This window comes from Myxine glutinosa, chromosome 8 (genome assembly GCF_964187855.1).
Source record: "Myxine glutinosa chromosome 8, kmMyxGlut1.1, whole genome shotgun sequence".
Lineage (NCBI taxonomy): Eukaryota > Metazoa > Chordata > Myxini > Myxiniformes > Myxinidae > Myxine > Myxine glutinosa.
Genome location: NC_136268.1, coordinates 143,237,953 through 143,261,642, shown reverse-complemented (window position 1 = coordinate 143,261,642; position 23,690 = coordinate 143,237,953). Strand labels below are relative to the sequence as shown.

At 43.4% G+C, this 23,690-nt stretch overlaps 1 protein-coding gene across 11 annotated transcripts in view; it reads left to right on the top strand.

Moving 5' to 3' along the window:
* AHI1 (Abelson helper integration site 1) overlaps positions 1-23,690 on the top strand; it is a 136,155-nt gene that overhangs the window by 39,987 nt on the left and 72,478 nt on the right. For all 11 annotated transcript variants that reach the window (XR_013624415.1, XR_013624414.1, XR_013624413.1 and 8 more), the window contains exons 9-16: positions 5,451-5,610; positions 9,251-9,331; positions 9,720-9,905; positions 10,463-10,609; positions 10,694-10,826; positions 17,628-17,751; positions 20,362-20,597; positions 21,918-22,024. Coding sequence is in view for 8 of the 11 variants with exons in the window: in XM_078783788.1 (XP_078639914.1) it covers positions 5,451-5,610; positions 9,251-9,331; positions 9,720-9,905; positions 10,463-10,609; positions 10,694-10,826; positions 17,628-17,751; positions 20,362-20,597; positions 21,918-22,024 (1,174 nt within the window). In the remaining 3 variants the exon portion in view is untranslated. The remainder of the gene's footprint in view (positions 1-5,450; positions 5,611-9,250; positions 9,332-9,719; positions 9,906-10,462; positions 10,610-10,693; positions 10,827-17,627; positions 17,752-20,361; positions 20,598-21,917; positions 22,025-23,690) is intronic.

Below are 23,690 nucleotides of genomic sequence, written 5' to 3'. Positions count from 1 at the left end.
GCATTTGAGAAATAACATGAAGACGCAAATGACACCAATCTTGAAGGTAAGCTAAATGGCAGAGAGTGGGATGATCAGATTCAGGAAAATCTAGATATTTTCATAGATGGGGCAAAAGATTGGTAGATGCAGTTTAACATAAAGAAATGTAAGGTGCTGGGGATGAGTAAGAACGATAAAAATAGGGATTACATGATTTAAGATGCAGCCCTGGAATGTGTCACAAAGGAGGTTCTGGGGGTGGTAATAGATACGGAGGGTAAGCAGACAGCACAATGTCAGGTAGCTATAGGTAAAGCTAACAGGTTTTTAAGTTGTATTTGTAGGAGGATACATTATAAACCAAAACGGCACTCGGTAGAGCACAACAGTTTACGTTTTGTATCCCACTGATAGGCCAGATCTGGATTCGGACCTGAACCAAAATTGAAGCGCCCCATTCTTGTCACCAAACCAACTCATCCACCAAGTTTTGTCATAACTCGTCTACAACATTTTTAAATATTGTCGCGCAACTCGGATTAACACCAGAGTTTTTTTTTTTGTATACTGAATCGAGGCTCGTGAAAGAGCTAACATTTATTTCACAAACAAATCAACCAGACAAACAAAATATATAAAAAGAGGGAGCGGAAGACAAGATTGGGAGAGAAGGGGAAGCACACAAACACAACATTTGAGAGCAGGGAGATGTTCTGGAGTTGCGGATTGCCGACCACGAAGGCTTTAACTCCGAGGCGGAAACTCAATGGCGGATTCCAAAACCTAAAGCCCCTAAGCGCGCGGAAAGGAGGGAAGCGGCGAGAGTCCCCGCAGCCTTATCTATTGAAATCAACCACCCGGTAAACTGCGTTCAGATATATGTACAAAAATAATATAAGGGTTTATTCAGGAAAAGCAAAGACAGTAAAAGCACACGCCGGTAATAAAATAAGGTACTAAATTGGGATCCCACACACACAGATATCAAATACAAACAGGGGATGTGAATTAATAAAAAGAACACGTTATGTCAAATCGGGAAATGTGGTGTGAGCTTATCTGTCCATCGCCCTGTCTTGTTTGCTGTCCACCACGGCTCCGTTCGGCCCCGATGTACCCACGAGGCCTCACTCCAAGCTCCGATCCTCTCGCCGCCCACGGCGTCCGTGCACCAAGCTCCAAAGCAACCAACGCAGGCCAGCGGCTTCACATGAGGTCGATCCCCACACGAAGCACGAAAAGACAGGAACGGAGAGAACGCAGGTGTGACTGCCCGTCTCGTCCTTCCAACTCGCTTCTCAACTGCCTACTGCCAACTGCGCACTGCAAAGCCAACTCTCGACCACGAATCCAACTGCTCTCGACTCAGGAATGTCACTCTCTACTGAACTGCCAGGGGCCAGGAGTGAACTCGTCTCAACTCTGTCAGGATCGCACCGGGACTGTACTGCTCGACAACTCCACTCAACTCCTGTGCACACGAACTCTCCTTCCAAAAGGCGTCTGGCCCCCGCTAATATCCCCGGCCGGTGACGTCAGCATTGGCGCACTGTCCTGCCAATCAGAGCCTCCACCGACTCGCCGGCTCGTCCTGGGGCACGCCCAATGCGCCACTCTCACTCCCGTCCCCTATTCCTTGGTCACAGCACGTGCTATGCGAGGCGGGTAGGCCTCTCGGAGGTGCAAATGGTGGCGGCCATTATCGGCGGTGTCCTAGCCCGATTTCTTCCTAAGTCATGTCAGGGGGGAAGTCGTCATTAATGTTGTATTAAGGGATCCTAACCAATGTCTATGTGGTCTGCAGTGCCATAAGGGACAAAGGTTTGATTACCAGGTGAAACATACAAGGGCTCTACTCATTAACCCCTACACTACCTATCGCTCGAATCTCCTGGTAGATTCACAGTTATACACCTTAACCGACAAAACGCCTACACATGGACTTATTACAGGAAGTGTTCCTAACTGCGACACACGAAGCATGGTACCTACTCAGATCTACTCTGCTCTACATATATCACTACCCAAATTCGTAACAATATCATGTTGTATATCGTTTTTGGTCTCACCTCTCAATGGTGAAGAATCACTTCAAAATTCTCAGATCCAGATCCGGATCTTTACCAACATCTAATCATTTCGTCCTTGTCACATACTCAACCTTTCCACCAAATTTCATCCGAATTCGTCCACAACTTTTTGAGATATCTTGTTCAAAAACAGACAGACAGACAAACAGAGACAGGGGTGAAAACATAAACTCCGTCCACCTTCGTTTGTGGAAGTAATCAAAAGAGACAGTATTGACACTTTATTTAGTAAGGCCTCATCTGGCATATCATGTGCAGTATTTGTCACCACATCTGAGGAAGGACGTTGCTGCCATAGAGAGGGTACAACATAGGGCTACTATAATGATTTTGGGCCTAGTGGTAGACTAAGCTATGAGGAAAGGCTGAAGAACATAGGACTTTATCCATTGCAAGGGGATCTGATGGAGATGTTTAAGATAATGAGGGTTATTGATAAAATAAGTGCAGAAATGCTTTTCAGCAGAATAGACAGCGATAGGACCAGGGGACACTATTTGAGCATAAATAAGAGGAGTGTTAGGATAGCAGGCAGGGTCTTTCACTCATGAGAAAGTAGGTTTTTTTTGTATACAATATCGAGGCTCGTGTAAGAGCTAACGTCAATCATAAGAAACAACAACGAACGGACACACAAAACATACATACAAAAACATACAAAAAAAGGGAGCGGGAGACAAGAAGAAATTATGGATTCCATGACTTTGCTGATAATTGGGAGCAGGCTGATTGGTCTGTAGTTGCAAGGATCTGTATTTGCACCTTTTTTGTGTAAATCGGTAATGTTTGCTGATTTCCAAGCTGATGGCAGATGACCTTGAGCAAAAGAGAGGATGAAGCGAACAGAGAGAGGGTGAGATAGAGCGGAAGAGCAGGATTTTAGGACCCGTGGGCTGATGCCGTCAGGTCCAGTTGCAGAATCAGAGTCGGGGTTTCACAGAAACTCCTCCACCTTGTCAGAAGAGAAGGACACAGAGTCCAGGAGCAGCTGGGTACGACTGGGTACGGTGGGTACAGAAAGGGACGGGTGTGGGACACAAGATTTTGAGGCAAACACAGAGTTGAGGCATTCAGCTTTTTCATGTGCGGAGTCAGCTGTGTAGCCGTTTGCGGTAAGGGAGGGGATGGAGGGGGAACAAACACCAGAAACAGATTTGACCAGACGCCACCAAGATTTGGAGGAGGGAGACAGGTTTGAAAGTTAAGTCTTGAAAGTAGAGAGATATTGTTTTCTGGCTCTGCTGAGGGTAGACACACACTTGTTCCGAGCTTTGTGAAAGGAACTGAGATTTCCTTCAGTTGGATTAGCCTTCCAGATTAGATTAGATAGATTAGATAATTAGATTAGTTAATGGATGGAATGATCTTTCTGGAAAGTAATGGCAGCAGAAAGAGTCGATAATTTTAAACTGCAATTGGATAGGTATCCAGAAACATTGAAGATAGAGGGGTACGGGGATATTAGAAGGGCTTAGTTGGTAGACTGCATGTGCAGGGATGATAATGTACATGTGTGGTGATGGTGATGTCACCGGTAGGGTATCATCCCTCCCTATTGTGTGTGGGAGGGTCTGCCTTCACCTCTTCCCTTCCTTATCCCCCCACCCCCTCCCTATGTGCACACAAAATAATTTAATTTGAAACTAAATAATGCAACTATCACAGAACATGGTTATATGAGCTGTTTGAGAAGAATAGTACTAAAGAGATTTTTACTGCCCGTCGTAGATGGGCCCTTCAGCTAGTAGTAATAATAACTAGAACGCCACTCAGTAGAGCACATACTCCCGCCGTGGGTTTAGTTGGAATAATACGTTTTGTTTAACATCCCCTCTCCCCAAAACAATAAATGAAAAAGAAAGTAGGCCCTAACTGTCAGAGAATTTATTTTGATATATCTCGGAATTAGAGGAGAAAAACATCATTTAAGAATAAGAATAAAAGTTTAATGCAGTAAAACAGAAAAAATATTTCCCAAAAATATTTCCAAAAAAATTCCTGGATCCGGAATAATATCCTGAGCTTCACCAAAAACTAATCAATTCTTCCTTGTCCCAAGGGCAATCATCCCACCAACTTTCATCCAAATCCGTTCAGAACTTTTCCAGATATCTTGTTCACAAACACACGAACACACACACACACACACACACACACACGGACGGACACGATCGAATGCGTTACTCCCTGGCGGGAGTAATAAACCTGAAAATCGCAGAGCCAGAACCAGAATTATTTATTTGGTCTTGGCAGCCCATGCGAGGTTTCTTCTTCTTCAGCCTCTCACAACCCTTGGTGAATATGCGATCTTTTTTTAAAAAAGTTGGAATTTTGCCAAATCTGTTTATTCGTTTGTTAATATACCTCAGCCATTGACAAATCTGGAACTAAGTCTTTAGAAGTTCATCAAATACTGACACGGCGAATGACATTCGCTGAGCTAAATGTTGATATCTCTTCTGAGGTAAAAACAAAACAAAACAAAAAAAACAGTTTTAAAGCATCATACGTATCAAACGATACATTTTATGAAACGGAGAAACCTAATACACACTTTGGTGGTTTTAAAATGACAGAATATGTCTTTAATAGAAAAAAAAAAAAGAACATTGAAGACAACGCTGCTAAAAAAATACACCGCTCTAACGCATAACCTCAAGTTTAAACTACATTTACAACAAATATGAAAACTATTTTCATATCACAATGTTAAATATAGAATATATAGAAGATAATGTTTTAAAAAATGAGCCCTATCTTGCAATGGTAAAAAAATCCTTCAAATAATTCCTGGATCGGGAATAATATCCTGAGCTTCACCAAAAACTAATCAATTCTTCCTTATCCCAAGGGCAATCATCCCACCAACTTTCATCCAAATCCGTTCAGAACTTTTCCAGATATCTTGTTCACATACACACACACACACACACACACACACACACACACACACACACACGGACGGACACGAGTGAATGCATTACTCCCTAGCGGGAGTAAAAATACCTAAATACCTTTAGTGCCATAAAGATGTTTAAGGGTGAGGCAAGCATGTGAAGCTCTCCTTTCCCCATATGGCACCTTCTCTTTCCTCCACTGAGATTGGTCTGTGGCCTGAGTTTTGGGTCTGTGGCCTTTCCTCCACGGATTTGTTTGGTTTGGTGTTGGTGTAGCGTAGACATGATGGGCCGAATTGCCTTCTCCAGCATCAAATTTCCTTGTTATTCCTTGTTATTATTAGAAGGTGTTTATTTCTTATGGATTAGGTGCTTAATGTGCATGGACCATTTAATAAAATATTAAATAACCTAAATATTGATGGGAAGGTAAGATTTAAAATCGGTGTTCACCGTGTCTTTTAAACTTTCACCCTGACAGTCCGGATGAACCTTTGCATACCATGATCACCCGTCCATTTGACTTCCGCCAAGCGAGGAGTTTGCGACCAGAATGGGAGGAACAGTTGGTATTTCCAGAGAGGTTTGGCCGGTTCATAGAGGCAGCCCATGGTGGCCCACGTACACTGATCTTCTTCGAGGTTTGTATTCAGGTGCAAAGTGCAAAATATTCCTTGTTGAGAGATTACAAAATAATATCAGGGATACACTTGTCTTTAGTATTTTGTTTCATTGTATGCCAGCATACTCAAGCAATATGACCTCTCAAAGGCTTTTGTTTACACTCACCATGACGGACTTTAAAAGCAATCCCTTCTGGTACAAACAATATTGTCAGTCTAGCAAACATGGGCCTCAGCACAACAAGCAAGAAGAAGAAAAAGAAGAAGCACTCCTTCCATGTCTTCAGCCAGATAGGGCTGCCGAGGCAGTTTTTCCCTGGCTAGGAGGCACAATCCTGGATGGGTCGCCACTCCGGATCCGGATGGAAACTCGAATGGTTCCTTCTTCCCAGTAAGCTGGTACTCATTTTTTCAATCTTTAAAGGATGACTTGCTGAGTCAAACCCACCTGGTGTTATTTAACGGAACAACAGGGGCTCAAACTCAAGACCCTAAGATCGTAAGCCAACCACCTTAACTATTAAGCCAACACCAGTCTTTTCAACCAGTAAGCCATTTACTTTTTCTTTCATCCCCCTCCACTTGCTTGCCTCACCCAATTGCATCAATGAGAACAGCGACACTGTGCTTGACCACCTATGACTGACCCGCTCCAATTTTCAGAGCACTGTACTCCACCATTTGGCTCGGGGGAGGAGGGGAGGGGGCGAGGGGGGGGGGGGTTGGGGGAAGTGGGGGGGAAGGTGGGGGAGGGAAGGGGGGAAACAGGAGAGGAAGGGGGTTCATATATATGCTGGTTTGTGAATGTGGCGTTCATCACGTTTCTGAGTTGAGTGTGATGCCGATCAGGAAGAAGAAGAAGCTGTACTACCAACTTCGTACACTTCCGGAATTGTTTGATTTATTTGTGTTCAAATGTCTGGTGATTGTTTTGTATTTATTTATGCGAATGTGTACTTGTATATAACTGTCATTAATTTAAAAAGGCCTAGGCAATATTGAGCGAGAATTTTTTTTTTTTTAAAGAAAACTCCAAAAAACGATCTTTTTTTCATATTTTTTTTCTGGCCTAAAACACTCACAGGCACTCACTGATAAACCTCTGAAAGTTTGACGAAGATCCGTTCAGCCATCTCTGAGAAAAATGGCGACACACAGACAGACAGACAGACATCTCTCTTATATATATATATATACTAGCCGAAAGCACCCGGCGTTGCCCGGGTTCTTTTTGAATGAATTTACTACTATAATTCAGCTTTTACTCACAGCCGTAGAAGATTGACTAGTATAATTCAGCTCAGATTTTAATTGCGAAATGGGCCCAGCCCGGCCGGAGCGGCCTCGACCGGCCTCGCCACCTAGCCTATAACCTTCCCGGGGCCCGTCCCGACATTTTTAGTGATTTTTGAATGAATTTGCTACTATAATTCAGCTTTTACTCACGGCCGAAGGAGATTGACTACCATAATTCAGCTCAGCTTTTAATTGTGAAATGGGCCCAGCTTGGCCGAAGCGGCCTCGGCCGGCCTCGCCCGGCCTCAACACTTAGCCTATAACCTTCCCTGGGCCCGTCCCGACATTTTTGGTTATTTTTGAATGCATTTACTACTATAATTCAGCTTTTACTCACGGCCGTAGAAGATTGACTACTATAATTCAGCTTTTACTCGCGGCCGTAGAAGATTGACTACTATAATTCAGCTTTTACTCGCGGCCGTAGAAATTGACTACTATAATTCAGCTTTTACTCGCGGCTGTAGAAGATTGACTACTATAATTCAGCTCACCTTTTAATTGCGAAATGGGCCCAGCCCGGCCGAGGTGAGTGGGCCTCGACCAGCCTCGCCACCTAGCCTAAAACCTTCCCGGGCCCCGTCCCGACATTTTTTGTATTGGAGGTTTCTTCCTATCTTTCACCGTTCAAGAGATTAGCTTGCGCAGACAAACAAACAAACAAAAACTTTCTTTTATACATATATATATAGAAGATTATTATGATGAAAATTGTAGAGTTCATAGAACACCTTTCCCTGTGCAGTCTTGAGAAAAAGGACATGGGAAGATGGGGCTTTTAAACTCTTTCTTTGCGTTCTGTTTCCTCCGAGCCGCCATTTTGTCTGAATCCCCATATTCCTAACGCTGAGAGTGAGAGCGGCACATTCGACTGTAATATTATTTTGTAAAAAATAGAGTATTATTTTGTCCAAATACTGCTAAGCTGGAGGTTTTTGGAAGTGCCAACATATGATTTGTGTTCTACAGTGTTCAAGTATACAATTCAATTGAAATAAAATAAAGGTTTGAATGGCTGTAGAAAAAAAAAACTTTTTTTTCAGAGGTTTACTTCCATTGATGCACGCACGGTCTTTTACACCACCATATCTAACACGTTAAATTAGTTATTTGTGCATGTTGTTTGTGTCCTATATGACATCCCTAAAAACAGTAAGTGTCGTGGTTGGAATGATTTTCAATTTTGTTTGACTGCCAGACAGACAGACTAAAAAAATTGGACCCGTGTCTGAAGGAAGCAGTTCAGTTTGACATTTTTAATATGAAATATGCAAAGCCTAGAAACAAACAAACCCCTTTAGAACCCCCTTAGAATTACCCTTTAGAACACTGTAGAATTACTCATTAGAATTACCCTTTAGAAGTCTTTAGAAGTAAACACGGTGGGTTAGAAAAATTCTTCTTCTTCATTTTTTGACGGATGGACGGACATAGCCAAATATTAAAGCGGCTTCACTGCTTAAAATTTTGCTTAATCCTCTGTGCACATGCGCGATCAGTACGCAATTCCGTACAATTTGCCAAACAGACAGACAGACATAGTGAACCTATTGTTTAACTCTGCTTTGCGTTTAGCATGTGTGGGATAAATATTGTTAGTTAAGTAAGCTCAGGCTATTTGTGTATGCTCTATCATGTTTTTTTTTACATTGATTATAGTGCTCATGGATCAATATATATTTATCGCATGAAGCATAGCGACATTGGCAGCCATCATTGTACTTTTTCATGAATAAATTAATACATAAGGACATTTGTAGACAACGGACAAAATAACACAGTACTGTATATGGGATTTCAACCTGGGATCCTGGACTAAGAGCATACTCTCCTCTAAGATACCAAGTCTCGGTTTGATTCCTGGTCCAAATATAAACTAACAACCTGGTAATCACTAAACTCGAGAGGACTGCAGATCAGAAAATAAGAAAGTGCACACAACTTGAAATTTTGTCAAAATAGACAAATAACCTTTGAACCTTTTTGGCAAAATCGCTTGTGGTTGTGCTTTGCTGGTCTCTGCTCTAGAGTTTTGTTTATGATATAAAAGCAGGACCTCGTATTGAAGATGCTCTTACATTTCAAGCTGTCTCGGGTTCCCTTATAAGGAACTTCAATGCAGGAGGAGGCCATTAGGCCCAATAAAGATGGCGCTATGCTCTATCCTTTTTAACTGCTGAACATCAAGCAAGCAAGTAAGCAGCATCCACCATTTTTGGAGTCTTTGATATGACTAGGCCAGAGTTCAAACTGTCGATCTCCCAGACCCAAAGCGGACACTCTAACCATTAATCCGCCGAGTCTGATGTACTTGCATGAAGCCTAATATTCTTCCAAATGTGTGTAACCTTTCTCATCGCAGGTAATGGAGAGCAACCGAAAACAGAATCCAAATGAGGAAGATGAAATGGGAAAACATGCATTGGCCTGGGCATTCCTTAAGGTAACCAAAGCTATACACTTGTATGATTGTGGCAGCTGTGCCTGAATTTTGTGCCATAACCATCATATGATCCATTTCTTTCATTAATTTACATTTAGCTAGGAGCCCAAACAATATAATCACAGTTTATGGCATTTCCCAACTATTTCAAGGAGCATAAGATGGATGTTTCTACAACACATCATCAATTTGATTGTTAATGGAATCCAGTGCAAGCAATGCAAGTCCTCTCTTAAGCTGTTCAGGTTTTCTTTGTGGACAATCCAGAATTGAGGTACAATGGAAAAAATAGTGGAGGAGGTGAATGAACCTGGTTTGTTTTTCATCACATTTGCTTCCTCTCTACCCCATGTTTGGCCACCGCACTCTCTTGTTTGGCCACCGCTAGCTGGAGGGAGCCAATGGAGCCTTGAATGTGGGATACAAGGTGCGCCTGCAGATGTTTGCACCATCCGCTCTCCGTCGTACCTCATCCAGCACGCTGCATGTGTTTGAGTGGTACAGTCGCATTGGCCGCCACCGTTATTCCTCCACGCTATATGTCACAGTGATGGCTGGCCAGCCTCCCCAGCAGGTAGGTCCCGCAGTGGTCAGATAATACTCGTTACCTCCGCCACCTAAACTGGACGGAGGTTATGTTTTCATCCTTGTTTGTCTGTCTATCTGCTTGTTTGTCTGTCTGTGACCAGGATATCTCAAAAAGTTATGGATGTATTTGGATGAAACTTTCTGGGCAGGTTGGGTGTGTGACGAGGTCAAATCGATTAGATATTGGTGAGCATCCGAATCTGGATCCAGATCAGATAATTTTAAAGTGATTCTTCACCACTGAGAGATGGGGCCCAAAACGATATATAGCATAATATATCAAAAGGTTGTGGATTGGTTATGATAAAACTTAGTGGATGAGATGGGTACGTGAAAAGAGCAAGTTGATGAGATTTTGTTTCAGGTCCGGATGCAGATCCAGCCGATCAGTGGGACATTAAAACGTAAACTGTTCAGCCTGGCATAGATATGCTCTCCACTGAGTGTCATTCTAGATATATAAATACTGCACTAAGGATCACGGACAGATTGTGTTTCGGTGTCTTTTCCCCCTATAAAGCTGCTTCTGCGCTTTTTCTTCAGGTGCAGGCCAACATTGGCCCATTATCACATATGTTAATGTCTCAAGGAGAACTGGAGGACCCAGAAACTCAGCAAGTTGGAAATTCTGATTCCTCACTTACCAATGTGTCTGGTCCGACTCAGAAGTGGAGTCGGTTGCCTGGACAGGTATTTTCAGCAATATATATTTGTGCTTTGTTGGCTTTAATTCACCATCACTCCATCGATCACCACGTATGCCTCATGTCCTAGGCATGTCAAATCCCCAACAAACTGCTGCTCTCTCTGCCCGCGGGTTTGGCTGGCTGCTTCCGCATCGCATTTTCCCATGATGGCCGGTTGCTTGCAGCGGCATGTGCACACCGAGATACACACCCCATTCGACGTAAGCTTCCATGCACAATCTTTCCACCAAGTTGTTTACCCAGACATGCATGAACTCTTTTTGTTTTGCTGTAACTTCCAAAAAAGAGCTTCATGGTTCCTGTTAATATTGCACAGCAAATAAATTGCAATTGCTTGAGAAGCCAAGAAACTTTCCACTTTAGTTGGACTGCTATATTGTAAGACCCTGGTTTACATCGGGGATGCATTCCGCACGTCACCACTTCACCTATTATATTTAGCTTTTACCTATGATGTTACCCTTTTTTGATGAATGACAGTTATATTCAAGTAGACATATGTATAAACTAGAACAGCACTCAGTCGAGAACATACCTCCGCCAGGCTGAACAGTTTGAATCCCACTTATAGGCCGGATCTGGATTCCGACCTGAACCAAAATCTAATAGGCTTGTTCTTGTCACCTAACCCACTCATCCACCAAGTTTATTCATAACTCGTCCATAACTTTTTTAATATCATGCTATATATTGCTTTTCACCCGATCTCTCAATGGTGAAGAATCACTTAAAAATTAAATAATTCTCGTATCCGAATCCATATTCAGATCTTTACCAAAATCGAAACGATTCGTCCTTGTCACACACACAACCTGTCCACCGAGTTTCGTCCAAATCCGTCCATAACTTTTTGAGATATCCTGCTATATGTTTTTTTTGGCCCCGATCACCCAATGGTAAAGAATCACTTTAAAATTCTAGTAGCCGGGTCCGGATCCGGATCTTCACCAAAATCGAATCATTTCGTTTCTGCCACACACACTACCTCTCTGCCAAATTTCGTCCGAATCCGTCCACCACTTTTTGGGATATCTTGTTCACAAACAAACAAGCAGACAGACAGACAGACAGACAGGGCTGAAAACATCACCTCCATCCACCTTTGGTGGCGGAGGTAGTAAATAGAAAACCATTACCAGACATTTAAATAAAAATAAACCTCTTCCGGAAGTGGTCTAACGTGGTGGTACGTCTTCTTCTTCATCCTTCAATGAAAGTAGACATATTTATCGATCGGAGGCAAATTAAGAAACCCGGCAACATCAAGGGCGCATTCACAAGCATGCCTTCGACAAATAACGTCTAATTTCACTTCTATGGTAACACTTTTACAATGCCTCTTACCCATGCCTACAGTACAATACAATTCTTTATGGACGAAGCAAAGTACAGTAGTTCTTTCAATGATTTTGTGATCTCCCGATTTGGTGCTTTAGCGATGTATTCTGGCATCTTTATTAGTCTTGGAAGCTCTGAAAATACTCGAGAATAAAAGGTACCGTAAAAATGGGGGGAATAGGGACAGCAAGGTGAATAGGGACACAAACTGAAAAAAAGTTTGGAAACTCTTTTCGCTGAAAATTGATAACCATACTGATTTGTTGATATTTGGGTTGAAAGTGTTGTCTTGTTTTTTTAAAAAGCAACTTATAGTCCCTATTAACCCCATATATGGGTTAAATTACCTTTGGTGGCGGAGCTTTGGCTTCCGCTTCCGGTCTTGCCGGCGAGGTTTTCGTTTATTCGCAGCTGTCCACGCTCTCCATCGAAATCGAAGTTAAGTAATTGTTCCCATTTGTATTTTCGTTGTAACTGTATTTATTTTATGGTGTTGTACGTATCGTGTGTCCCGAGGAAGATTTTCGGTGCAAATCTTTCATACCTGTATAGAAAATCATGTTAATTCGTCTCGTGTCTTTTGAGGCCTTGTACAGTGTACAACCTTGAGGCTTCGTTTTCCTCTCAGCGGTCCGTCTTTTGTGCTCCAATAACTTTCGTTCTCTGCTTTTCCCAGTCTTTTCACCCCATAGCCTACTTCCTTGTTTAAAATCTCAACTCAAAAAAACCCAAAAAAAACATTTCCTTCTCTGTTCTTATTCCTTGTTCTCATTCGTTGATTCGTTCGTTCGTTCTTCAAACGACGTTCACTGTTATTACTGTTACTGTAATAACAGTTATTACTGTTCACTGTTAACGTTCACTGTTATTAACCTTAAAATGTTTACACTTTCCCCTCAAGTTCTGTATTCCGTCGTATATTATAACACCTTTTTCTTCTTCTTCTTTAAAAGGCTGCTTTCGACTTGCTCACCAAATCTATCCATCCCAAAAAAAAATTCCATCTCTTTCAGTGCCTCTTTTCTACATTCCCTAAACTCTTCTGCACTCCATCCTCTCTCCAGCGTCCTTTAACGTATTTTTGACTCGAAGGTCACAAGAAACTCATTTTGCAATAAATGTTCGTTTCCCATTAATCGTACACTTTCTAAAATCCAATCTCACCCCTCCCCTCCAAATCTTCCCCATAACCCCTCCCATCCAAATCTTCCCCATCACCCCTCCCCTCCAAATTTTCCCCCTTGCCACTCCCCTCCTAATCCTCCCCATCACCCATCCCTTTCAAATCTCCCCCCTTGCCCCTTCTCTCCTAAACTCCCCCCACACCCCTCCCCTCCAAGACTCCCCCTCGCCCCTCCCCTCCTAGACTTCCCCCTCACCCCTCCCCTCCAAATCTCCCCCATATCCCATCGCTTTCAAATCCCTCCCCTTGTCCCTTCCCTCCTAAACTCCCCCCTCGCCCCTCCCCTTCAAATCTCCCCACCCTCATTTCTTCTCAATTTCCCCCCTCTCACTCCCCCTCCTCAAAGCGTCCTCCCCGCTTCTTCCCTCTTCCAACTCTCACCTCCATCTCCCCCAACCTTCTGCCTCGCTCTTCCCCCTCCTCAAATAACACCTCATTGTGCCTCACCCAATCACCATCAAACCTTTTGTCCGCCCCATCCTTCCCTTTCTCCGAGCTATTCTGAAATCTCTGACACACCTTCAACAGCTCTCCCTGCCTCTTCCACCTCTTCCACATCTTACCCTACCCCTCCTCCCCCCTGTTCTGTATCCGATGCTCCCCCTTCCTCTTCATTAACGGTATGGACCTCAAACATCCGGGGCCTCCGTTCAAGCTCAACTGATCTCTCCATACAGGTTTCTTCTGTCAAACCAGACGTGATCTGCTTAACAGAAACTTTCCTCCTTCATGATGTCTCTGATTCCTTAGTATCTCTCCCGGGTTACTCCCTCCGGTATGATAGACCTGAGCCTCGTCCTGGAGGTGGGGTTGCTATCTTTATAAAAAACTCTCTTCCTCACTCACCCTGCACTGCACTCTCTCCACCTCACCCCCAGGAATACCTCTGGCTACGGCTTCCCCTTCGCTCCCACCTCTTGTTCATATGTGTGTTGTACCGTCCACCAAACAGTGATGACTCCATCTACATCTCGCTGTCTGATAATATGGACCAACTTCTGTCTACTCATCCTAACTCTCTCTTCCTCATATGTGGTGATTTCAATTGTCACAATGCCAGTTGGCTGGGTGTGGGTACCTCTCTCACCAGCCATGGCTCCTCAGCAAAGGACTTTTGCGACTCACTGGGACTGACACAATCTGTCAATTTCCCGACCCGGATCTCAGTCAACGGAGCATCTTCTCTTCTGGACTTGGTTATGACTAACTTCCCTGAAAATGTCTGCTGGTCTTCTTCTGCTCCAATCGGCTCATCTGATCATGTGCTTGTTAAAGTGGACATCTCTCTGACCATTCTTAGAGAGCCTCCTCAGCGTCGACGAGTCTGGCATTTCACTCAGGCCAACTGGCACGGTCTTCAAGCAGCCATCAATCATCTGGACTGGTCTCCCATCTCTACCACCTCTGACATCAACTCATCCTGGGAATTCTTCCAAAGTAAATTGCTCTCTCTCATGCACAGATTTATCCCATCTCGTCTTCAGTTGTCATACCCTTCCTCCCGTCCATGGTACACGGAATCTTGTGGTGAGGCTGTTGCCCAGAAACAACTTGCCTTCGTCTCCTGGAAAGCAAATCCAACGGAAGGAAATCTCATTTCCTTTCACAAAGCCCGAAACAAGTGTGTGTCCACCCTCAGGAGAGCCAGGAAACAATATCTCTACGTTCTCAAGACCGAACTCTCTTATCTTTCTCCCTCTTCCAAATCCTGGTGGCGTCTGGTCAAATCTGTTTCTGGTGTTTGTTCCCCCTCCATCCCCTCCCTTACCTCAAACGGCTACACAGCTGACTCCGCACGTGAAAAAGCTGAATGCCTCAACTCTGTGTTTGCCTCTAAATCTTGTGTCCCAAACCCATCCCTCTCTGTACCCACCGTACCCAGTCGTACCCAGCTGCTCCTGGACTCCGTGTCCTTTCCTCCTGACAAGGTGGAAAAGTTTCTGTCAACCCTCGACTCTGATTCTGCACCTGGACCTGACGGCATCAGCCCACGGGTCCTAAAATCCTGTTCTTCTGCTCTTTCACTCCCTCTCTCTGTTCTCTTCACCCTCTCTTTTGCTCAAGGTCAACTGCCATCTGCTTGGAAATCAGCCAACATCACCGCTTTGCACAAAAAAGGTGGAAAAACAGATCCGAGCAACTACAGACCAATCAGCCTTCTCCCAATTATCAGCAAAGTCATGGAATCCATCTTGGCTTCGGATATGAAATCTTTCCTCTTCTCCAATGGCTTGATCTCTGATCATCAATTTGGTTTCAGACCAGGTCACTCTACTCTGGACATGCTGCTTCTGCTGTCTCAACAATGGATGGAGGTCCTCAATGCCAAACAGGAAATTAGAGCTGTCTCCCTCGACATATCACGTGCCTTCGATACGGTCTGGCACCCCGCTCTGCTCACCAAACTCTCCTCCTTTGGTATCCATGGAAATCTCCACGCATGGCTGGCGGACTTCCTCTCTCGTCGTAGTCAACGTGTGGCCCTGAATGTGTTTCTCTCATCTCCCTTTCCTGTTCAGGCTGGAGTTCCCCAAGGCAGTGTTCTGGGCCCTGTGCTTTTTCTGGTCTTCATCAATGATCTCTCTGACTCTCTTGAAAATCCTCTCTATCTCTTTGCTGATGACTCCACTCTCTGCCGCTCCATTCCTCATCCCTCAGATCGGCAGTCTGCAGCCTCTTCACTCTCTGCAGACCTGGACAAAATCACAGACTGGGCAAACAAGTGGAACATGTCTTTCAATCCTGACAAATCTCACACTCTTACGATGTCTCTTCGAAAAGACCGACTGGACAACCCTCCCATCTACTTTCTGAATAATCCTCTCCAAGAAGTTCTGTCACTCAAGCTTTTGGGTCTCACTATCTGCCATGATCTTTCCTGGGAAAACCACATTTCCAAGCTGGCCTCCAAAGCCAGTCGCCGACTGGGCATCCTCCGTCGTGCGAAGTCCTTCCTTGGCACACCTGAGCTCCTCACCACATACAAGGCTTTCATCCGCAGCTCAATGGAATACTGCTCTCCCTTCTGGGCTGGTGCTCCTGCCTCACACCTAGCTCGTCTTCACGCTGTTGAAACCAAAGCGTTCAGAATCATTGGAATCTCCCGCGATGACGCTATCTCCGAGGGCCTTTCACTTACTCACCGCAGGCAGGTTGGTGGTCTTTCCGTCTTCTACTGACACCTCTCCGGCCTTGCTCCCCCAGCTCTCTCCGGGCTCTGTCCCCCAAATATTCCTGCAGGTCGCACAAGATCTGCCTGCAACCCTCTTATGGTTAAACTGCCAAAATCAAGACTCTCTGCTCACCTTCACTCCTTCATTCCTCTTTTCTCCCACCTCTGGAACAAACTCCCTCACTCTCTTCAATCCCACTCCTCCCTCCAGGTCTTTAAAACGGCTGTTCACCACCATCTCTTATCTTCCCCAATCCAAAACCTTGATCTTTTCTATCCCTGCTAATTTCACCCCAAATCCACTTTTTTGAGGTGACTTTTGTCTTCTTTCCTGGAAGTCCTTGGTGTCCTTGCGTTTTATACCTATCCTGCCTCCCCCCAGGCCCTCTGCCTCCCACACATCTCCCGATGTCCCTGCCCTCAAATGTTGTGTTTGTGTGCTTCCTCCCCTTCTCTCCCCATCTTGTCGACCGCTCCCCTTTTTATATACTTTGTTTGCTTGTTTGTTTGATTTGTTTGTTTGATAAATGTTAGCTCTTTCACGAGCCTCGATTCTGTATACCAAAAAAAAACCCCAAAAAAAAAAACAGGAATAAATAGGATTTTTATGGCTGTCCCTATTCACCCCGTTTTACGGGTGAATGGGGATAGTCACTAATACAAAAAAATAATAATCAAGAAACAATCCTGAGTTTCCAACTTATTGCTAAATTGATAGCTCAGATGGATGCACATAATATGCACCCATAATATAAACCACGGTGCCAATGAAAAAAAATATGGGATAAAAAGTTTCTCCAAACTGTCCCTATTTCTTGATTATTATTTTTTTGTATTACTGACTGTCCCTATTCACCCGTAAAACGGGGTGAATAGGGACAGCCATAAAAATCCTATTTATCCCTATTTAACCCATATATGGGGTTAATAGGGACTATAAGTTGCTTTTTAAAAAAACAAGAGAACACTTTCATCCCAAATATCAACAAATCAGTATGGTTATCAATTTTCAGCGAAAATAGTTTCCGAACTTTTTTTCAGTTTGTGTCCCTATTCACCTTGCTGTCCCTATTCACCCCATATTACGGTATTGCTTTTAAAATGACCTTGTGGGAGTTGAGACCACGAATATCAAGAAGTGGGATTAATAGCATGACGACGTATTGGCGAAATGACATGAAAAGGTGTGATGTAAACCAGGGTGTTACTGCACATTACTCTCACAGTGAAGTGTTAACATTTCTTAAACTTCTTTGTGTGAACTGAAAAACTTTTCCCCTAATTTTATCCAAACCACTCTATTTGCAGTGTATGAAATCCCATCTGGAAAACTCCTTGCAGAACTCCATGGCCACCTCAGCATTGTCTATGACTTATGCTGGAGCTCCAATGATAAACATCTTATCTCAGCCTCTGCCGACAGCACAGCACAGTGAGAATAGACATGGGGAAGAGAATGGGCACTTTTTATTTTGCCTCTGCAGCCGAAGTCCAGAGGCATTATATTTTCGGGTTATCCGTCTGTTTTGTCCGTTATTGTTTTTTTTGTTACCACGATAACTTGTGAACCACTGAAATGATTTTAACCAAGCTTGGCAAAGGTATCGACTGATATTTTGCAAACGAAATGTATTCAGTTCATCCTTGTATTGCAGAGGTCAAAGGGCATGTGCCCTTTAAGTGAAAGTCATTCAGTTACCGCAATAACTTGTGGAAACGAAAAGGAAAATTAGGGCAGGAGAGAGGAAAGGAAAAGTGAAGAAGAGTGAGGAGAGACCTACTCAAAGAGGTCTATGTAGTTGCTCAACACTTCAGTCTTCCTTGACATCCATTCAATCACATGGCAGTCTGGTATTTTTCTCCATTTCAGCACCATGGACAGTCACAATTGCAAAGAGCAAAGCCTCATCTACATTGTTGAGTCTTTACTGTGAAATGCACTACCCAGCAGAGGAAACTACAGGAACAGCTGATTTTATTTTAAAATAATCAGAATCACGAGAATTTAACACAGGTGGAGGCCAATTAACTTTGCGTGTGATTTTGAAGGTAATTGGTTACACCTGAGCTAATTTACAATTGCTATTATAAGGGGGGTGGACACTTATCCAACCAAGATATTCTAGTTTTGTATTTTTAATAGATTTTCTTAAATTTGTATAATTTGTTTTTCACTTGGAAGTTGTGGGTTACGATGTGTAAATAAAGGTGGAAAAAGTCTGATTTAATGCATTTTAATTCCAGGCTATAAGGTAACAAAAGGTGAAAATTTTGAAAGAGGATGTTGACTTTTTATAGGCACTGTGTAAATTTAAAAGAGCTATACAGTGGTGGCCAAAAATATTGGCACCCTTGCACTTTTTTCAAATAACTTCAAATAACTAAGGAAAATATTATATAATTATTATACCTCTGAAACCGCTTGCCCTATCGATGCAAAATTTTAGAAATATCATCTAACACCACTGTTGCATATAGTTTGAAAATGATGATGTTGTAGGTCACGTGGTTTGGCAGCCATCTTGGATAGAAACGAACGTTATCCGATCAATACGAAACTTCACAAACGTGATCTCCTACTGTTATGGATTCGTCACTTCCGTTGTTGTGGTTTTCATTTACTGTAAACATTTTTGATTCCATGTACTATTATTGTTGTCGTTTAAGGGAGATAGAGGTTACTATTTTCAAAAGGTAAAAAAGTTAATGTTGTAAATGAAACCGGAACCGGATGACGACAAAGAGGAAGAGGAGGAGGAGAAGGCGGAGCGAGTGAGTCGGACAAGAAGCCTAGTTGCTTTGAGGTCTGGAGCGAACGTTGGCGAATGAGAGTCACGAGTGAACTTTGGGTTTCCCAGGAAAGGGATTCCTGCGACAGAGTTGTTATCACTGTGACAGATCAACCTGCATGTCAGGTTTTGCGGTTGATTCCGAGGAGAATCATCGTAGTGCCGTTACGCCTCGAGAATGGGCCATCGGCCATCGGCCATTTTGACTCATGCGCTTTGCGCTTCGCTCAAGGTTTTTCACCGCGTCAACCATTTTCACCGCATTCAGACGTTAAACTGGTGTGTGTGTGTGTGTAACGTGGCTTTTGGAGTAGGAAATCTGCGGTTCGCCGATTGAGAGCCGTCAAGCATCCATACCTAAAGGTGTGATTTCCCCGTCACTTCTTGAGGACACCTTCGCCCATCTTTGGCAGGGTAACGGCCAACCCAATGGGATTCTGGTCTCGATACGACCTCGTACGGACGATCACTGGAGTGGATCGACTTTGGCTTGATGCCGGAATACGACTTTGGCTTGATGCCGGAATACGACTTTGGCTTGATGCCGGAATACGACTTTGGCTTGACGTGGGAATAGAGACATTGGGAATGTTCTTCTTTTCGCTCACTTGGAGCACAGTGAGTTTTATTGCAAGAACCTGATGGTACCATCATAGGAAATATATATTGGTTGTACAATTGATTACTATTGTTGTTGTACTGTTATTCTTGTGTGATTTTAATACAATACTTGTTTGTTGGTAACAATTGGTGTGGTTTCACCATTGATCTTTGACATACAGAATAACACATCTTTCTGCCGTGACTCCTCTCGGGGCTTGGAGGTACACCGTGACCAGGGGGTTTGGGGAGGAGCACATAACACTACCCATACATATGCAGTGTGTACATTTTTAAGGTCATATGTCATGTGGTATGGTAGCCATATTATCTTGAAAGCCGATATTGAAAAAATACCTTCTCTGAAACTGTGTCACCGATCGATGTGAAACCTATCATGGCTGGTGAAAACATGATACTTGAAAACAGCTGAAGGGATTTAAATCAAACTATTTTTGGGACAATGAACGATGGCATCTACCCGCTGTTGCATAGACTTTGTGGAGGCCCATTGGCAACACTGTTGCATTGTTCTAGTTTAATGTTGATTTGTGTTTTGTTTCCAACAACACTTGCAATGACCTTTGTTGAAAACAAACAAAGAAACATGGTCTTAATGTCCATAATGGCTTAGGAATTCCCTACTTGTTTAGGATTTGGGCCACAGCTCCTTCTCCACGAGAAGCTTCCATCATCCTGCCGCACCCTGCATTCGTCTATGCTGCACGGTTCCACCCACGGCTGGATGTCGCCATCCCAAGCCTCGCCATTACTGGGGGCTATGATGGGGTGTTGCGAGCTTGGGCTGCAGAGAAACCGACTGCCCATCTATTGCGTGAGCTTGAGGGCCATACAGGTTATGTGAACACGATCTGCTTCGACCCTGATGGTTTGTTTCACTATTTCATATTTCTTAAGATAAACTAAAAAATTCGTCCCAAACTGCCAACACAGCTGTTTGTTTGTTTGTGCCTGTGTCATTACTTTTCTCATTGTTCTTCCTCTTTTCTTTCTTTTTTTTTCTTCAGGGGTTTGTTGGTTGTTGTGATCCGCTAATTCTTCATATTTTCCCCAATCTTCTTCCTTTACTCCCCCCCTCCCCCCCCCCCCCTCTCTCTCTCTCTCTCTCTGTCTCTGTCTCTGTCTCTCTCTGTCTCTCTCTCTCTGTCTCTCTCTCTCTGTCTCTCTCTCTCTCTGTCTCTCTCTGTCTCTCTCTGTCTCTCTCTGTCTCTGTCTCTCTCTGTCTCTCTCTCTGTCTCTCTCTGTCTCTCCTGTCTCTCTCTCTCTCTCTCTCTCTTGTCTCTCTCTCTCTCTCTCTCTCTCTTGTCTCTCTCTCTCTCTCTCTCTCTCTCTCTCTCCTGTCTCTCTCTCTCTCTCTCTCTCTCTCTCTCTCTCTCTCTCTCTCTCTCTCTGTCTCTCTCTCTCTCTCTCTCTCTCTCTCTCTCTCTCTCTGTCTCTCTCTCTCTCTCTCTCTCTCTCTCTCTCTCTCTCTCCTGTCTCTCTCTCTCTCTCTCTTTCTCTCTCTCTCTCTCTCTCTCTCCTGTCTCTCCTGTCTCTCTCTCTCTCCTGTCTCTCTCTCTCTCTCCTGTCTCTCTCTCTCTCTCTCTCTCTCTCTCTCTCTCTCTCTCTCTCTCTCTCTCTCTCTCCTGTCTCTCTCTCTCTCTTTCTCTCTCTCTCTCTCTCTCTCTCTCTCTCTCTCTCTTGATTTTAGACCATTTAGACTGCTTTGTTTCTCACATTCTCAATATTGTTTTTCTTACTCCCTCGCCTTCTTCATCTTCTTCCTCCTCATTTCCCTTTAAATGTGGGTGAGGCCTCATGGAACCATGCTGCTGCTGCCCCACCTGTTGTACAATGCTCCCTCTATCCCCAGCCAACTCTTTCCGCTCTCCTGTCGCCCCATCTTACCTGCATCCCTCCTCACACAATATTCCCATCTTCGCTGATGTCTTGCTCCCTCATTGCACGTCATTTTTATTAATTATTATTTCACATATTTTATGCCTTTTGCTTACAAATTCAGTGATGATGAACTTGAAAATGATTTAGTGAGACACAAGTGAAACTTTATCTCATTTAACATATTATATTAACCTTGGGCATCATGGGTGTTATCAGGCTGTGCACCATTTGTGATTACATACCGTGATCGCATCCTCATTTTTACACCTCATAATGTTCCTTTGTTTTCCTTGGCACTTAAACACAGGACTAATGATGTTTAGTGGAGACAGTGTCGGTGTCATTCTCATTTGGAGTACGTTTGTGGATGAGGCGGTACCAGGAAATCCCACTGGAGGATGGACCCTGCACAAGGTGATTCGTCATGGCTGAGCATTTGACCAAGCTACTACATAAGAGAGCCGTTTGTCTGTCTGTGTGTCACCATTTTTCACAGAGATGGCTGAACGGATCTTCGTCAAACTTTCAGGGGTTTGTCAGTAAGTGCTAGGGAGTGTTTTAGACCCCAAAAAATAAAAATAAAACATTTTAAACTGAAAATAATATTTCCATTTTTGGGGATTTAAAAAAAATCGCTCTTTCTTGCCTAAGCCTTTTTACAGCCTAGCCCATAGGGCAAAGCCATCTAGAACAGTGTTTGTCTGTCCTTATGTATGTATGTATATATGTATGTATGTATGTATGTATGTTTGTCCACTCAAACGTACACCAATCAGAGCTGAGGATCTGGTCACATGACAGGGGTGATGTGATGACATTACGGCTGTACGACTGCTGACTCCACACACTGCCATTTTGATTCCTATGTCGTTCAGGCCGGATATATCGTAGAACCTGTCATGTATCACAATCTGCATGCTCTACCTTTACGTTTTTCATTCAGTGTGAAACACAAACAAACCGATTGTTAAAATGACCATCAAATATCGAAAGCATCTGTGTTAGGGTCTTCGAACAACACAGTACGTATAGGCCTTAGGCTTCATGCCTTCATAGTTCATGCTTCACCTTCAGGCCGCTTCGGCCAAATTCGCCCAGGTTTATTAATACAATGGTATTGTTTTCGTAATAATAATAATAACGTTAATAATAATCATTTAGTAAATATAATTGTAACACTCCCTTTGTTGTGACTGCAAAGTTACTGGATTGAAGCAGTGTAGGTTAATTGATGACTCAATGAGAAGCGGGTGTACTAATTATCGCGAGAGTGAGAAATTGGCCTCGGTTTATTAATACAGTAACATCGTCTTCGTAATAATAATAACGTTAATAATAATAATATAGTAAATATAATCATAACACTAAGCCCTTTTTCATGATTGCAAGGTTAGTGGATTGAAGCAGTGTATGGTTGTTTCATTGTTGACTCAAACATATAGAACAAGAAAGAGCAATCAGAGATTGCAGACCTTTGCAAGGACGTTTTTCCAGTGGTTTTTAAGGCTTTTGTAGTAAAACAAATATGGTGGCTGAGCCACGTGACCTATGACGTCATAATTATCATTAACAAAGTTCCACAGGTGGAGGTGCAAATTTCCTGTCAATTGGACCAACGGTTGCAGAGAAAATCATATTTATTCTGTGCGGAAAAGCAAACAAACAAATGGACTCAAATGCAATACCATCTCCTCTGGCGAAGGTAATAAACCAGTGTCTCAATGCAATATCTTCACTTCCATGGTAAACAGCTCGAAGACTTAGAGTACTTCAAAATAATTTAATACTTACATTATTTGCTAACTGGTATCCCCACCCAGGTCATACTATCCTCCTCAAATTAAGTATCAAACAAGCCCGGCTACGCTGTTAGCCTTTCGGTCTTGTTGATTAATGACATTAATGACAAGTACACATTCGCATAAATAAATACAAAACAATAACCAGACATTTGAACACAAATAAATAATCAAACAATTCCAGAAGCGGACGAAGATTGTGGTAAGGCTTCTTCTTATTAGTCCCCTACCGGTGTACACCGGAGGGGACTATAGGTTTGCATGCCGTCCCTCCGCCCGTC